Source organism: Nuphar pumila, chromosome 4, assembly GCF_984573655.1.
Source record: "Nuphar pumila chromosome 4, dmNupPumi1.hap1.1, whole genome shotgun sequence".
Lineage (NCBI taxonomy): Eukaryota > Viridiplantae > Streptophyta > Magnoliopsida > Nymphaeales > Nymphaeaceae > Nuphar > Nuphar pumila.
The window spans coordinates 113,492,164-113,509,494 of NC_143252.1; the positions used below are offsets into that span (position 1 = coordinate 113,492,164).

At 40.2% G+C, this 17,331-nt stretch overlaps 1 protein-coding gene and 1 pseudogene across 2 annotated transcripts; both read right to left on the reverse strand.

Moving 5' to 3' along the window:
- Window positions 1-1,351: 1,351 nt before the first annotated feature.
- On the reverse strand, window positions 1,352-9,349 carry LOC149840651 (UV-B-induced protein At3g17800, chloroplastic-like). 2 transcript variants are annotated; one of them, XM_090004518.1, is made up of 4 exons: window positions 9,075-9,349; window positions 8,523-8,821; window positions 1,615-2,484; window positions 1,352-1,478 (listed from the first exon to the last, which is right to left on the reverse strand). In XM_090004518.1, exons 1-3 carry the CDS (start codon window positions 9,240-9,242, stop codon window positions 1,653-1,655), a joined length of 1,299 nt encoding a protein of 432 aa, XP_089860644.1. In that variant the 5' UTR covers window positions 9,243-9,349; the 3' UTR covers window positions 1,352-1,478; window positions 1,615-1,652. The 2 variants fall into 2 exon arrangements, with proteins under 2 accessions (XP_089860644.1, XP_089860643.1); XM_090004517.1 differs by lacking the exon at window positions 1,352-1,478 and having other exon boundaries at window positions 1,560-2,484.
- A 2,729-nt stretch (window positions 9,350-12,078) lies between these two features.
- LOC149840652 (secreted RxLR effector protein 161 pseudogene) lies at window positions 12,079-12,444 on the reverse strand (annotated as a pseudogene).
- Between the last annotated feature and the right edge of the window lie 4,887 nt (window positions 12,445-17,331).

The following is a 17,331-nucleotide window of genomic DNA, read 5'->3' on the forward strand; positions in this document are numbered from 1 at the left end:
ATATATATATATTTTCTTATATGTGTGTGTGAACTTTGATTTATATATATAAATAAAATATATACGAAAATGGAAACCTACTAAATGAAATATGCTATTGGACTTGGATGAATTTCTTGTGTTTCTTTGAAATTCTGACCATACATATGGTGATCTATATGCTTGTTTTTATAGGAATCACTTCTTGGAACATTTGATTGGGATGCATGGATAGGTTTTTATAAGGTTTCAAAAATCAACAACTTATAATTTTCATAAATTTTTGAGGCTCCAAATACCATTTTTTTCATCCAAAATGCATGATACAAGTGTCAATTTCTTGTAAATCAATCATGTTGAACATATCTATAGGGTCAGAATTTTGAAAAAACACCAAAAAATCATGAAAATCAAATAACATGTTTCATTTAATAGGTTTTGTATTTTGTAGGTTTTTATTTTTCTTGATATATATATAATTACCTGCCCGATCGGCTTAATCCCACGGGCCTAATGGGCAGGCCGGGCCATGCTGGCACGTTGCCCACCCCTTCTTGGGGCTTCTTTGTCATAGAAGCGTTAAAGGCTGACGCTTTAACCCCTCTTTGAACGCCCTTAAAACACTGGATATATAGGTTGCCAGTTTAATGGACAAAGCATAGTGACCAATGTCGGTGATATTTTATAAAAATATTATGATTTTATCATGATATATTAAAAACCCATATAATAGTGAAAAAATAAAGAAATTTTCAAAATATAGCGTATCTTGAAAATATCAAAACTTTTTCATTATGTATCTCATTGATATGATAACTTTTATAAATAAAAAAATTTCGGCTTGTGTAGCATGAGAAAATCGAAATGAAAAATGTGAGAAAAATGAGAGAGAGACCTGAAAATGGTGGTGGGCAGTAGGAAGATAAAAGATGGAGGAAACTCTTCTTATAGAAGCTCATGAAATGAGATGTATTGTAGGTGAATGGTTTCCCTAATCAAAAAGAATTTTTGATAGAAAAAATTCATCCAACCCACCCCCTCAGGTGGAAGATTTTTTTCTGTAAAAAATCACATTTTAAAAAAACTATAGTTTCAAAAATTTCTATCATTTGGAATGGCTGGAGAGGTCATTCTTTTTCTTTCCTACTTGCATTTTTCTTACCATTCTCACTTCCAATCGTGATCTGCAAACATAACAAAAAGATTATTCTAAGTAATTGCTATAGGAACCAGGTACGGTTTTCCATTGGTAGGCCCGATCAGACCCAGGATTGGGCCCAGTAGCAGCACGTCTGAGTTCGATCTGAGTCCAGGGAAGGTCCAACCCGTTGACACCCTCGCACAAATCCTATAGTTCAAAATATACAACTGGCCAAGGTTCAGTTAGGATTGAGTCCGTTACTTCATCCTACTGAAATAGAAGGGTGAAGCATTTCGAACTAACAATCACAAAATAACTGTATTGAATCCGATTGGCTGGTTCTAAAACCTTTCCCCACCTAAAAAATAGCAAGCAAGAGAATGGAATCACACACAAACAGCAGTCGCTGTGAGAAAATTTCTATTCACATCGATTTACTTACACTGTACATTGGCAGATAAAACCCAACTTCGAGAAATAAGCTAAGAACTTACCTGAAACTTGAAGTTAGAGAGAGGCACAAAGCCACCTATCAGTTCTCTTTTAATCTGTACACAGAACCGACGTAGCTTTCCACGTCCCACAGAAAAGAACCGAAAGCAACAGACTCCAATAGCAACCTCTTCAAGCTGGAAAATGTCACAGTGAGTACCTCATCATCCTGAATTCCACATACACCAACACCTTTCTCAGACAGACCAAACAGTGCCCAGCTGTGTTTCTGCAACAGGTTCACTGCTTCCTTTGATCTCAAACTTGCACATCTCTGCAACGATTCCATATCGAATGAAAGAACGTATTTTTTTAAGGTGTCCTTATACACGTTTCCTGGATGCTGATATGCCGAAGGAGAAGCACAGGTAGAACGATGCTCAGGCCTTGCTGTTGCAGCAGTGGCAATAACCTCATCATCCGATGCTCCAGCCGAGAAACCAGGCAGTGGCAGCCGGATGGTACAGGTGACTGGAAAATCATCGCCCATACACATCAGATTACTCTCAAGGCAGTGTCTCCGCCAGGCATACTTAATAAAATAACCATACAAAATTGAAGCTGCATAAACTTGTCCAAGTTGAAGCCTGTGGATCCTGGTTACAGTCCAGTTATCAGCGACGGCAGCTTTCGCTCGCTGACCAAGGACCCTACAGATGTGTTCTTCTACCATCTCCAGAATTTCACATCCGTGAACAGATTCTAGCTCTCTGTCTTTCGAAGGCCATGTGTGAAGTCTTCCATTGCTGGTGCATCTGGTGATCCTTGGAACCATGGGGACATCGATTTCTGAAAATTTTTGAACAATTAACATGTACATGACCTCCTCAACAGCCATCTTGCATTCTTCTTCTTTGAGTTGGGCTATCCTACTGCATAACAATATTATGTAATTAAGCAATGACACAGCAAGACAATTTAAAAGTTCATATAGCATTTCAACTCGAATTTCTGACAAGAAAACTGAATGCACAAAAAGCAACAATCATTGGCTGATTATTCAGAAATCAAATTCACAAGCTTCAATATACTCAGACAAACTAGGTCCAAACCACAGCATTGAAACAGTATATGATAATTTCAGGAATTCAAAAACTTTATAATATGCTAATTAGAGCAAACAGGAAGTTCTATAAGCACGAACCCAACCATGTGATGCTGACAAATGAGTATAATAGTAAGCCTTGAAGAGAAGTACTAAAAGAGGCGTGAAAAAATACATACCTTAGCATGAGAGAACTTTACCGTCTCCAAACAGGTGCTGCATTCCATGAACATATTTTTTCATTCTCACAAGTGAAAAAGAAAACACAATTTCTAAATGTGATAAGTTTACAGATCGTATTTTCACTAGCTCTTGTATGCCCTTAACATACACAGCTTAGGCCTATGAATGACACACTAAGTACATGATACTTACCCAAGGCCAAAGACCACAAAATACAGGATTTTAAGGAGTAATGCTGTAAAATAGCCAGTTTAGCTGTTCAACGATCCACATTGATGCTCATAACCAAATTCACCACCTTCATGAAAGTAGCATCATTATCATGCCAGACAGCACAGGATTTCTCCGACTCGCACTGAAGTTGCTGCCAAGCAGTTACCTATTAGCCAGCCATCGATTTAGGAATTAGGACTACCATCTCTTGTGGCAGATATTTGAAATGAATTTCTAAATTATGCACACTGAAAACATAGTTCTCCAGCCAAAGACAAAAATCCTCTCCCCTTGCAGATTCAATAACAAGAAAGACCTTTACGATAGGACTGAGTAGGTAATCACATAGACATTCATAATTCCATACATTCGTTATCAGCAGAATCTAAGCTCAATAAATCTGAAGATTACAAGAACACAGCAATTATACAAGATTCACTGACCAATTTGATTATGGTATTAAAAAGGAGAATGAAATGCTTTACCACAGATCCTTTGTCTATCTCCCGGGATTCAAAAGAGTAGAGTCACATGCCATGCTGCCATACACCTTGAGTATTACACGTCCAACGTAATTTAATGAACTAAAGCAGACTTGCAAGAATCCAACTATCAAATGCATCATCAATTCCTGAAATTTTTTCAATGAAAATCTGTGTTCTGGACTCTGGGGCTTGAATAAGTTGGAAGAGATTTGCAACACTTCAAGCTGAATCCAGCCTGATGAATTACTAGCCGAAAGTCATATTTGGAACATATCAGATCAATTATGATGTAAATCTTAACAAGTACTTGGTCCAACAATTAATGAAAATATGAATTTTTTTTCCACAACAGATGTGGCACTCCGATGGAATATAGTCTTTTAGGCCAGAATCTCCAGTTCGAATCACCTCCCTGCCATTTGAATGTAGACCAGGTCAGATCAGACAATCTCAGGTACCAAATCATATGTGTGGTCAAAATCCAATCTTGAGGAAATTCAGACAGATCCAAATCTAACCCATATTTTAATCTGATTAGACGTTTTGCAGCCATACCCAGGACTACCAAATCAGGCAAAGGTTGAACTGGATTTGTTGAAGCTCCCCTTCCCCAAACTATGTTGAACTCCGGCCACCAAAAAACACCATCTCTAGCCCACACTGACACTGCCAGTAGTGCTTGGCAAAATGAGCTAGCTATCAATGCCAACCCACAGTCACTTGGAAACTATGTCACATAAGTGCGGGTGCGAATACGGGTGCGGATGTGGCACTTAAAAAAAACTTGGGTGCAGGGGTGCAAGGAGGATATATATATATATGTGTGTGTGTGTGTGTGTGTGTGTGTGTGTGTGTGTGTGTGTGTGTGTGTGTGTGTGTATTTATGTATTTATATATATAATATAGATAAAACTGGACTTGGTTAGGGTTAACTGAATCTACTTTTGGACAGAAATAAACCTCAGTGTGGTTGACTTCACCTGACACAAAGAAAGCTGTGTCCAAGTGTGGGTGTGGTTCCATGTTAGAAGAGTCTGTGTTACATAACTTGGAAATGTTATTATTGGAACAGACCCTGTTTTTGCTGCTCCTCACTAGAGAATTGAAGAAAATCATTTCCCAAGCCACAGTTCCTCCATAAGTGATATTAGAAGGTAGAGAGATATGTCACATGGGTGCGGGTGTGGGGGTGCAGCACTTTCAAAAAACTTGGGTGCGGGGGTGCGGCAATATATATATAAATTTTGTGCAGAGGAGGGGTCGAGCCCCCTCCCTGCGCCCTCTTTGTGTAGGGGAGGGGTCGAGCTGATGAGTTGTGGAGCCTGATTCAAAGTTTTTGCCCTTGCAGAAAGGGGGGTCCGGGGGCTTCCCCCCCCCCCCCCCCCGGCGCGGGTCCCAGGGTCAGTTTTTTATTTTTTATTTATTATTTTTTTTAATACAAAAATTGGACACAAATGACCCTGGGTGCGGTCAACGCACCCAGGGTCGGGTTGACCACACGCGCACCCGCGTCGTGTCGACGCAGGACACGACGCAGGTGCGGCACCCTGTTTGCCGAGTCCCTGTGACATAGCTAGAGAGGCAGAGGGTTGGTCAGATGCCCAATGAGCAGTATCCTCGTTGCCAGAGATAGAGAACCATGGAGCTTCCTAGCACCCTAATACCCTATAAATCAATGGTTTACTTCTACTTTGATGAACATACTCAATTAACCAAGGGCTAAGGCTAATGCATGGTCCTCATCCATCCTAACAGTAGGGAACAAATAACTAGGAGATTTACACATGCTTTTAAAGTCCATATAGGCATTCAAAATCAAAAGGATAAATCATATCAATTTGTTTGTGTGATTACATGATCACATAATGTACTAACCCTAGGACCATGCCCGTAGCTTTCATAAACATTAGTTCATGAGAAAGTGTGTAAAAAACCCCTCCGGCGAAGACGCTGGAGGGGATAAGCCTTAAAAAAAACAAAAGAAACAGTTTCCCATTTGGGAAAACCGTTTCAAAAATTTGAGAGGGGTGAGGATAAACCTCACCCCTGAAATCCGCGGGAGGGGGGGCGAGGTTTATCCTCAACCCCTCACCCTGCGTGAGGGTTATAAAAACCCTCACGCAGGCCCTCCTTCTGCACCCTACATCGAGAGAGAGGCACTTACCGGCGACGGCGGCGAGGTAAGCCTCCACCCTCTTCATCTTCTTCTTCTTTTCTGTTCCGAGCAAATAGGAGGCCAGCAGCCATTGCTGCCAGCGAGTTGCAGGAAAACGAAAAAAAAAATGATGATAGAGGGAGAGAGAGAGAGAGGGGGGGTCGACCGGCCCGTGCCCGGATGGGAGCAAAGGAGAGGGTCGGCAGGGGCCGACCCCTCTGCACCTGGGAATCGGAAGGGGCTCAGCCCCTTTCGCTCTTTTTAAAAGAGACCGAGTCGGTCTGGGGTCAACCCGGATCGAACCAGTTTGGATGAAACCGGTTCATGGGGAATCGATTCAGACCGAATCGGGTTTGAGCCGAACCGATTTGATCCAAACCGTATCTGATTGAATCGGTCCGGTCATGCTGGATCAAGGTTCTTGGTTCAAATCCAGCTGAACTGAACCAGACCTATTCTGGATTCAATTGGATCAGTCTCGGGTCTAGACCCAGTCAGACTATCCCGGATCCAGTCAAACAGATCTAGATGGAGTCTGAATGTTCTGGATCCAGACATGCAGGTTCGGATCCAGTCAGACTGTCCTGAATCCAGCCAGACTGTCTTGGATCAAGTTGAATTGTATTGGATCCAGATCACAGATGGATCTGAATCGGGTAATTCTAGAGTTATACTGCAATCCGAAATGACCAAAATATCCATTTGGATACCCGAGATCTATTTCAGTAAAATGAACATAACTTTGCACTCAGAACTCAGAATCAAGTGAGATTTGGTGCGTCGGACTCGTATTGTAGAGAGGAATCTACTAGTCCATTTATTTCAGTAAAAACAGTGATACAGAAATCGAGGTTTCTTGAGTAAATTCGGGAAAGGGTATTTTGGTAAGAAGTATTGCGTATTAATGTGAATATATTGTATTATGACCAGATCACACTGATAGAATTCGTGAGGCGTGATTTCAGAGAGAGCACAAGATTCACTGTTAAGGTAAGGGATGTTATAAGTAATTTTAGATGTGAATAAACATTTTTCACGTTGCTTGTTATTGTAGTGTTATAGATGTTATATGATTGGCGTGATAGTTTTGAGTGAGACCATGACATGCATAAATTTCATGCTTGACATTATAAGTTAATTTATATACATGTTTATTGTGATATGCATGTTAATTGTGATATGTCATGCATGACAGGGAGGAATTGAATTGTGATTGCATGTTTATATGATCGTTAAATGTCATGCATTGTGATGAGACCATGCTTACATTAGAGTCCCAGTTAGTTCATTCATGTTGTATGAATGGATATTTTGAGTTCAGCATCCATGACCCCTTAAATCCCGAAAGTGGCGACCTGTGGTAAGGGCTACCTGGTTCGCGGCTAGAATGCAGCCATCACGAAGAGTGGGCCACCGGTGATTTAACGATGTAGAGACACTATATCATTGCATGTTAAGTGAGAGAGGTGTGAGTCCTAAGGTCATCATGAGATTAAGAATGAGATTTTGTGATTAGTCACAATCACAACATCACTCGTGAGAGAACGAGTACATTACGAATTTGAGAATGTGGTTCAATGTGTGAACTTAGTTACGACTTAGGGTTACACTCACACTGGGTTTGGGACTCTGGAGGACCAAGGATGGTTTATAACCATCATGGTTAGGATGTAGCATGAACCATACTGAGATCGAGAGCTTGACCTCCCGGCTAGCTACCGGTAGGGTCCCAGTGGTGGTTCACTGCAGTGTCTGGTGGTCCGGGGACCACTGAAAGTGTATGGTTCATTGTCTGACCAACATGTAGAATTGGGGTGTTCTACGGGGTTGCTACGCCCATAGACGGCTATGACCGGTATAGTCAACCTAGTGATAGTTGTGTGAGAGAGAGTATTCGAGATTGATAATGAGGGTAATTAAAATATACAAACATGTGTGGTGTGTCGAAAACTAAACTAAGATTAGGGGCTTAGAGCTCACTACAGTTGTAAGTTAATTGTTTATTTACTTATAATTATTTTTTACTGGGTTGTAAACTCACCCCCATTTTGTTAATTACAACTGTAGGTTCCCCTTATCTTTTTTCGACAGAGTATTTGGTATATTTTATTTTCTTGTCATTGAATAAAATGTATTTGCTTTTCTTTTGTTATGAATGATGAACATTGTAAGGAAAAAGTAGATTATGAGAATAAAATGAAAAGTTTTTATTTAGCCAAGTTTTCTCTGTGTAAACTTTATACTTTTTTCCTCTCGAAAGTAATACCAACCGAACTCAGACTCCAGAGGTTTCAGATCGGGGTGTTACAAAGTGCGACAAGCACCGAATCATCCTCCTCCTCTCGTCATACTTTATCTTTGGTTTTATCTTAGTTCTTGTTTACTGCCAGTTGATCCTCCAAACTTCACCCTGGTAACATGTCAATCCTTCAGAAGGTAAAGCTCCCCAAAAAGAAACTAATTCCGAATCATAATTATTTAAACGAACACAATCAACAAGCCAAACTAGCAAATATAGATGAACAGAAACTGTGGATTAAGATCTTAACAAGATTACTACCATAATTCTTCGGTTATTGGGATATAAAAAATTCACAATACAAATAAGACTTCCATTATTGCATCTAACTCAATCTGAATCTTCAGATTCCGGCAGGACATTTAAACCACGCACCCAAAAAAGAAACAATCAAAAATCAAAATCACCAGCTCTGTGCAGAAACTAAACCTTAGGCAAGTTCAGCAAATTCACCACAAATCATGCTCAACTGTCTCCAGATGACTAAAGAACACAAACGCAATCATGAAAGCAAAACATATCATACTAACCTGTGAAGGCCCCACTCGAACGTGCCCTCACTACTCCTCTTGCGAGCGAGAGCTCCGTCTCTATCTTCCGCCAACTGTTCCAGTTGCTCGGCAGCAGCAGCAGCAAAAATGTGGCGCTGGTTCTGCAGTACAGCGTTCAAGAACTTCCCCGCAGGAGACTGCAGCTCCAGCGGCGTAGCTACGGCGTCGGATTCGCGCTCATTGACTCCAGCGCTCGCAAACGGAACCATCACATTCGCTGAATCACCGTACAGCGGTCTACCGCCATAACCCCCAATTCCGTCCCTCGGAACTAAACCCTAAAACCGAAACAAACAACCAAAATCAGGATTTTTACGGCTCAAAAAACAGAACAAAATCATAAAAACATACACTGATTGTGTTTCAGAAGCGAATTTCGGAAAAAAGCAAGGTCAACTAAAACGGATCAGATCACAGGAAGCTCAACAATTCCAATCTCTCAAAAACACCCATCCAAACAACATCGATTCATATAACCCAAACAAACTCATCCGATCCAACGAGAAACACAATCGAAAGAAAGAAGCGAACCAGAAAACACGACGAGAACCCGGAGAAAGCGATCGAACCGAGCTTCCACAGTCGTACTCCGGCAAACGATCGATTACAGGTCTCGAGATCGACGAAGGCGACGCCTGATCGCTCGCGAGCGAAGTTCGGCGTCCTCGCTAAGCAGGCATAGGGAAGGCAACAGTCCATCAATCGCTCAGAGGAACTCTGGATAAAATATCTTCTCAGAGAGAGAGAGAGAGAGGAAGAACAAGAAGGTTAGGGTTTGGTTTTCCCAAGAGATATCTGCAGTTAGAGCAAGAGACGCAGAGAGGAGGAGTGATAATAAGAGAGAGAGAAATAGCCCACAGGAAAAAAAATGGATAAAAGTGAAGGAAAACAGGAAGGTGGAGCTAGGGATGCGTACCTGGCTCGGGCTCGTCCGTTTCGTAAATGAGACGAGCTATTGAGCCGAGTTTGAATGACTTATCGAGCCCGATAGGGCTCGATTCATTGCAAACCCCATATATATAACATCATTGAAAAAAAAAATATAACTATATTGTTACTATCGTTAGTTTTTATTTTTTTGTTGAGAATTTTTAGTATGTATAATTTTTTTTCAGATCAAATCCCTCATCAGCAAAAATTATTTTTAATAAAACATGTTTAAGCTTAGCTAGGCTCGAGCTCAGAACCCAGCTGAGTTCGGACAATGCCTTACTAGCTCCGCTCCAAGCTTGAACAAAGTGATTTTGAACAGAACTGAGTTTGAATAGCCCAAGCTCGGCTCGTATGCATCCCTAGGTGGGATAATGGATTTACAAAACTGATTCGTAATTGAAGGGATGGAGGTGGGGTCCATCCGCAAATTTTTTTTTTTTAATAAAACTTGTTTAAGCTTGGCTCGTCTCGAGCTCAAAACCGAACTGAGTCTGGACAATGCCTTGCAAGCTCGGCTCCCAACTTGAGCAAAGTGATTTTGAACCGAACTAGCCCAAGATGTGAGGGATGGAGGTGGGGCCCACCTAGTTTTGGATTAGTTTTGAGTGTCCACAAATGCCAACTGCCCAAACTCGGTCTGCTGGTTGCAGTTTAATAATCACGGATTGCGACCCTTTTTTATACGTGTCATGTCCCTTTTTTTATAAAGGGACACGACACGTATAGATAATATTTTAATATTAGTGTAATATTTTTAATGTTTTTAAGTATTAGTTTAGTAAAAGTATGTTTTCAACATTAAAATTTCAAAAAAAATAGCCTTTTATTGTTTGTTTGTTTTTTTTTTAAATATGCATCCCCGTGTCTTGTTTTTCAAATTCCTTTAGTTGATCCAATTACCGGCTCAGTCATTTTGGGGCTATTCTTAAAACCTGTGGGCATTTCCGCCTTTTCCCCCTCATCAAGTCCTTTTACACTCAGCTTGCAAAGGCATGTCTGTTGTCCCTTCACGCCTGCCCTCACCACCTTTTTTTCCTCATCGTATCCTTCTTGGATCATTGTGTCCCCCGGAGCAGGGACACGACCAGGGCTTTCGGTCTCTATCTCCGTCGGGATCTCGGCATCGGCAATGGCCATGTCCGACGACAATGGCCAATGTTGCTCTCCCGCCGTGGCCTCCCCTCTCTCGTTCCGAGTACCTCTCGATGGTCCTCGTCTCTCCCGTATCGTCTTCTTCAGTTTCCTTCTTTCCCTCTCCGGTATCCCGAGGAACCTCCTCCAGTACCCTGAACCGATTGTCATGCTTCTTGCATGTTCCCTCTTTTTGCAATATCCTCTGCATTCTCCGAGCGACCTTGACTTGTTTCCACCCCTCTTCTTCAGCCACCAAATTCTTCCCCACTTATATCGGTCGGAGCCGGCACCTCTCCGCTGAATGGAAAATCACCCCACACCGCCTGCAGTAGTGAATGCTACTTTCATAGACCACCTCCTGTACTAAGGTCGGACCGCGCTCAACCTCGATCTCCACAGTCTCCGATGGCACGAAATCTAAAGGGGCTGCATGTTGGGTGTCAAAACGAACCCCAGAAACAAAACAAAACAGTACATTTGAACAAAATAAAAAAGGAGCATGTACCTGATGTTCCTGCCACTCTGTCGATTGAACGAAACTGGAGAGTCTTCTCCTCTAGTTTTTTCTGTGCATCAGGTGATCCACAGCACAAAAAGAGAAAATAAAGCAAGGACCCTTACCGTATGAAAGATCCAATCTTGTGGATAATCACTTCACTGTATTACCTGCTCTCAACCAGACAAGTATTTATTAAATGGCTTTCTCATAACTCACTATCAGTTAGAGATGAGCCCACGATTAATCGTGTGGGACTTGTCCTCATTTCAAAACAGACGCATATTTGTTGTCCATAACTGTTAGTTATGGTAAATGGATCTAGATCCAATCCAAATCTAAACAACTAACAATTTTCTACTTGAACAAAAATATGCTATTCTCAAATGGTTTGAAATTACAAATTTGAATAGATTGGCCTTTAATTCTATTCAGGTCTAATTTATATTGCTTCAACAAACTTTTATTTACATAGATAACTTTATGCAATATAAATTAAAAGAATCAACCTTTATTACAGCATAACATGTGATCACATATACAAAATTATGTATCTGATTACAACGAAATGGATAAATTCATCCTCTTCACATGTTCAGCATATAATCCTGAGGCTAAACCCTTAGTAAGAGGATCCACAACCATTTCTTTGGTACCAATATTATCAATACATACATGTTGATTCTCAGTCATTTCCTTGACAACAAAGTACTTCAATTCCATATGCTTGCATGATGTAGTATTCCTGTTGTTATTGGAAAAGGACAGAACGACTTCATTGTCATAATATACCCTAAGTGGTCTCCCAATGGATTCAACTACTTTGAGTCCAGATATGAAGTTCCGCAACCAGATAGCCTGTGACGTTATCTCAAAAAGTGCAATGAATTCAGACTTCATGGTGTGCACAACAGTAGTGGATTGCTTTGCACTCTTCCAAGAAATAGCACCACCAGCAAGAATAAAGATATATCATGTTGTAGACTTTCTACTATCAAGACATCCTCCAAGATCAACATCTGAATAGCCAATCACTTCAAGGTGCTTCGATCTCATGTAGGTCAACATATAATCTTTTGTCCCTTGCAAATACAGCATGACCTTCTTTGCAGTTGTCCAGTGGACATGCCTTGGATTAGACTGAAATCTGCCAAGAACCCCAACTGCATAGGATATGTCAAGTCGGGTGCAGGCCTGTGCATATTGCAAGCTACCAACAACTGAAGCATATGGTATTTGGTTCATGAATGCCTTATCTTCTTCAGTTTGAGGACAATCCTTGAGGCTCATTTTATCCCCTTTAAGTATGGGTGCCGTAGTAGGAGAACAATTCTCCATCCCATACTTTTTGAGAATTTTATTTATATAGGTTATTTGAGAAAGGTCTAGAACACCTTTTGCTCTGTCTCGACGGATCTCTATGCTGAGAACAAAAATAACCTCTCACATGTCCTTCATCTCAAAATAAAGGAAAAGAAAATCCTTAGTTTCTATGAGCATGACCTTATCATTTGTTGCAAGTAATATGTCATCTATATATAATACCATGATTATAAACTTACTCCCACTTGTCTTGAGGAACACACATCGGTCAACGATGCTTTCTGTAAATCCAAAAGTCAGAACTACTTCAGTAAACTTAATGTACCATTGGCGAGGCCTGTTTAAGTCCATATAATGACTTACTTAACTTGCAAACTAAACGTTCAAACTCACCTTTAGAGAAACCTTGAGGTTGATCCATATAAACCTCCTCTTCAAGTTCACCATTTAGGAAAGTTATTTTTACATCCATTTGGTGTAGCTCTAAATCTAAATGAGCTATCAGGGCAAGTACAATCTGTATTGACTCTTTAGTTGAAACAGACGAATATGTCTCACTATAGTCAATGCCCTCCATTTGGGTAAAACCTTTTGCAACAAGCCTTGCTTTATACTTGTCAACATTACTTTTGGAGTTCCTTTTATTCTTAAAGACCTATTTACACCCAACAGGTTTGACTCCCTTAGGTAATGCAACAAGGTCTCATACTTTGTTTTTGGTCATAGAGTCTAGCTCTTCTTTCATGGCCTCAATCAAAAGTAAGGATTCCTTACTTTCAACAGCTTCCATAAATGTCGTGGGATAATCATCTATGAGATTTACGGGCTCCTGTAAATACACCACATAATCTGTATGAATAGCAAATCTTCTAACTCTAGTAGATCTCCATACAGGTGGAGGTTCTTGATCCTCCTGTATGTACTCTTCAGTATTATCCACTAATGATTCTTCTATAGTGGGTGCATCACTTTTTGGTTCAACACTTGGTTGAAAAATGATAGGCAATCTATCATCTATCTCAAGAGCATTATCATTATCCCGCAATTCCTCAAAATTGAGGTTTTGTAATGCATCTTTCCCAACAGAACCATTTTCTAGAAATCTTGCCTTAGTCATTTCTACTATATGCGGTGTATGAGACGGACAATAAAATCTATAACCCTTTGACCTTTCTGGATAACCAATGAAGAAACCACTGGTTGTCCTAGAGTCAAAAGCCTTTATGTGAGGGTTATAAAGTTTAGCCTCTGCAAGACAACCCCATATGTGCATATAAGAAAGAGTAGGCTTTCTAGTTGTTCATAACTCATGAGGAGTTTTTGGAACGATTTTTGTAGAAACCTTATTCAAGATATGCACAATTGTCCTTAGGGCTTCACCCCCACAAGGTTACAGGTAATATTGAATAATTCAACATTGCTCGAACCATTTCTTTAAGTGTTCAATTTCGCCTTTCGGCTACACCATTCTTATATGCACTTTTGGGCATGGTGTATTGAGGGACAATGCCATCTTTCTTCAGAAATCGAGCTAATGGTCCTTCTTGTTGTCCCATATCGGTAAATCGCCCATAGTATTCTCCACCTCTATCAGATCTAACGATTTTGATTATTTTTTCTGTTTGTTTTTCTACCTCTTTCTTGAAGTCTTTGAAAACTTGATAGACTTCAGATTTCTCAAATAGTAGGTACAAATGCATAAACCGGGAATAATCATCAATAAAGGTAACAAAATACTTTTGGCTTGTAAAACAAGGGGCAAACGGTCCATATACATCGGTATGAATGATTTCCAATAATTTATCACTTCTTTTGCAATTTTCTTATATGTGTTTGTCTGCTTAGCCTTGATGCAGTCCAAACACGGTTCATTATGTGTGAAATCTAAAGATCCCAATATCCCTTCTTTCACAAGTCATTGGATTCTTTCTTTTGAGATGTGTCCTAAACGACGATGCCAAAGAAGATAAGATTGATCATCTATCAGGTTACGCTTATTGCCAATTGCTTGATTAGAATTAAGAGTTTCCTGGATATGGATTTGGGTTTCTAGACGATACAATCCATCACACAATAATGCAGAACCAATCAACACATTATCTTTATTGATATATAATTTGGACTGTTCAGACTTCATACAATATCCAAATTTATCAAGTCTTGACACGGAAACTAGGTTTCTGCTATATGATGGAACATAAAAAGTATCTACCAAATCTAGAATGAAACCACTATCTAATACTATTCTGCAAGTCCCAACAACTTTCACATGAGACCGCATCTTATTTTCAGAGAAGATGCTGCTTTCATGACTTGTTGGTTCCCTTTGGTTCAGAAATGCCTATAGAAAATTGGCAATGTGCACAGTAGCATCTGAGTCAATCCAGCAACTATTAATTGGAACATCAATTAAATTACATTCGTGAGAAACAAAAGACAAGCTACCTTTCTTGCTCAACCAGAGCTGGTACTTAATGCACTTTATCTTTTTATGTCCCTTCTTTTTGCAAAAGAAACACTTTACTGTAGGAACATCAGACTTAACAGGTGCTTGGTTGGGCTGGGAGGCTGATTTTTTCTTGGGCTTCTTCTTAAAAGATTTTCTTTTCGATCCACTCTTCTGCTGAACCTTATGAGAAGCTATATGCGCACTGTGCACCTTCTCACCCTTCAACCTCTCCTCTTCCTCAACACACTTGGATATGAGATCATTAAAAGTCTATTCGTCATTATGTGTGTTGTAGGAGATTTTGAAGGGACTGTACTTAGCTGGCAATGATGCCATAATTAGGTGGACAAGGAAAGAGTCTGAGATAGTCAGCTTCATGTCATTAAGTTGTGTGGCTATGTTTCTCATCTCTAGTATGTGTTGTCGGATGTTTCTCTTATTCATGTATCTCATAGATGTTAACTTAGACATAAGGGTACGAACCCCAAAAACAAAACAAAACAAAACAGTACATGCTTATTGTACATAACAAAATAGAAGGAGCATATACCTGATGTCCCTGTCATTGTAGGGCGAGGTGACTCTGTCGACTGAACGAAACGGGAGAGTCTTCGCCTCTAGTTTCTTCTCTGCCTCAGGTGAGTCGCAACACAAAAGGAGTATAATAGAGCAGGGACCCTTACCGTATGAAAGATCTAATCTTTTGGATAACCACTTCACCGTATTACCTGCTCTCAACCACACATGTATTTATTAAATGGCTTTCCCGTAACTGACTATCAGTTACAGATGAGCCTATGACTAATCGTGGGACTTATTCTCATTTCAAAATCGATGCACATTTGTCGTTCATAATTGTTAGTTATGGTAAATGGATCCAATCTGAATCCAAACAACTAACACTGCAATCTTCAATATTGCATAATGCACTTGTTCTTTGGTTCGAGTGACAGGTAAAGGAATATGTTTCTATCAACTCTCCTCCCAAATCTTCCGCTACACCCTCAAACAGAACCCTCATCCACAACTCTGCTAATAGCTCTGACAACCGTATCCATATCGGGACCTCTGACTTCACCTCCAATTTTATCAGCTTGCCTGAACGCCAAGGGCTGGTCACGGCTGTTCGACTTGCAACCTGATAAGTTCATCAACTATCTAAGATTCAGCCAGTTCAACAAGATCTAGCAACCGACATGGCTAAAGGTCACAAGTGTGTTCAAAAGCAAGATAATGCTGAGAAACTGGCTGATCACAATAACTGAATTATCATAATACAAAAAGATAAGGCAGAATCAGATAAACCGAATCCTAATGTTAAGGGATTAGATGATGAAAACAAAATCCCTTCAAAGTGTAACTCCTAATAGCACGAGAGTATAAATTTTGACTCTCTGTGTGTTGTTCGATATTTTTTGGTGAAAGGAATATACAGAGTATGTGTTTTTCTCCGTGAATGTAGGTTTCTGTGAACCTAACCGCGTAACTCTACCTCTTTTTATTTTTTATGGTACCAGAGCATTCGATCATGACATCATCCAACAACAACTTTGCTTTATCCTTTTCATACCCGTCTGCTCTAAATGTATCCAACTTCATGACCCTCAAACTGAACCAGAGTAACTTCTTACCATGGAGAACTCATATGATGGCTCTAATCGAGAGAGTCAAGATATGCATGGATTTTTGAATAAAGAAACGCCTGCTCCCAACCCGGTTATCATTCAAGGCACTGATGCTGAAAGCCAGAAGGAAGCTCAAAATCCTGAATTCACAGCCTGAAAACGATCTGATTGTCTCCTTAAAGGCTGGATTATGGGAACACTATCTGAAAGTGTTCTCGGTTTGGTGGTCGGCTTGGAAACCTCAAGAGACCTCTGGAGCGCCCTTGTCGATGCTTTTGCTCAAGACTCCCAAGAAAGGGAGTTCTACTTGACACAAATGTTGACATCTCTCAAGAAAGGTATCGATTCTTTGCACGACTATATTCACAAATTCAAGTCTATATGCGATGATTTATCCACTATCGAAAAGCCCACTAACAACAAGGCTAGAGTATTCTGGTTACTTAAAGGCCTTGGACAAGGGCATGATGCTTTTGTCACTAGCATGTTAAAACCTCCCGTGCCAGCATATTATAAATATGTCATTCCACTTTTGCAAAGTTTTGAAGCCCGTAACAAAATCGGGGAAACAAGTGCTCAACCCAAAATGGCTTTTTTTAGTAATCAATATCAAAACAAGAAGAAATGGAATGGCAACAATTTCAAGTTCAATTCAAAAGGTCGAGGGTTTATGCAAAGTGGTGGAAGCAATGAAAACAAAAAGAATTACGACAAAAAGGATGGCCCTTCAAAAGAAAAGGAGGTAGTCATATGTCAACTATGTGGAAAGAAAAACCACACCGCTATGAAATGCTATAACAGGTTCAATCATTCATATCAATCGAATGA

Bases quoted from the DNA above. Each gene is read 5' to 3' on its own strand.
- LOC149840651 (XM_090004518.1), bottom strand. From the start codon at position 9,242: ATGGACTGTTGCCTTCCCTATGCCTGCTTAGCGAGGACGCCGAACTTC. The intron at 8,822-9,074 runs GTTCGCTTCTTT...TTTCGGTTTTAG, and splicing joins GGTTCTCGTCGTGTTTTCTG to GGTTTAGTTCCGAGGGACGG. The intron at 2,485-8,522 runs GTTAGTATGATA...ATTGTTATGCAG, and splicing joins TTCGAGTGGGGCCTTCACAG to TAGGATAGCCCAACTCAAAG.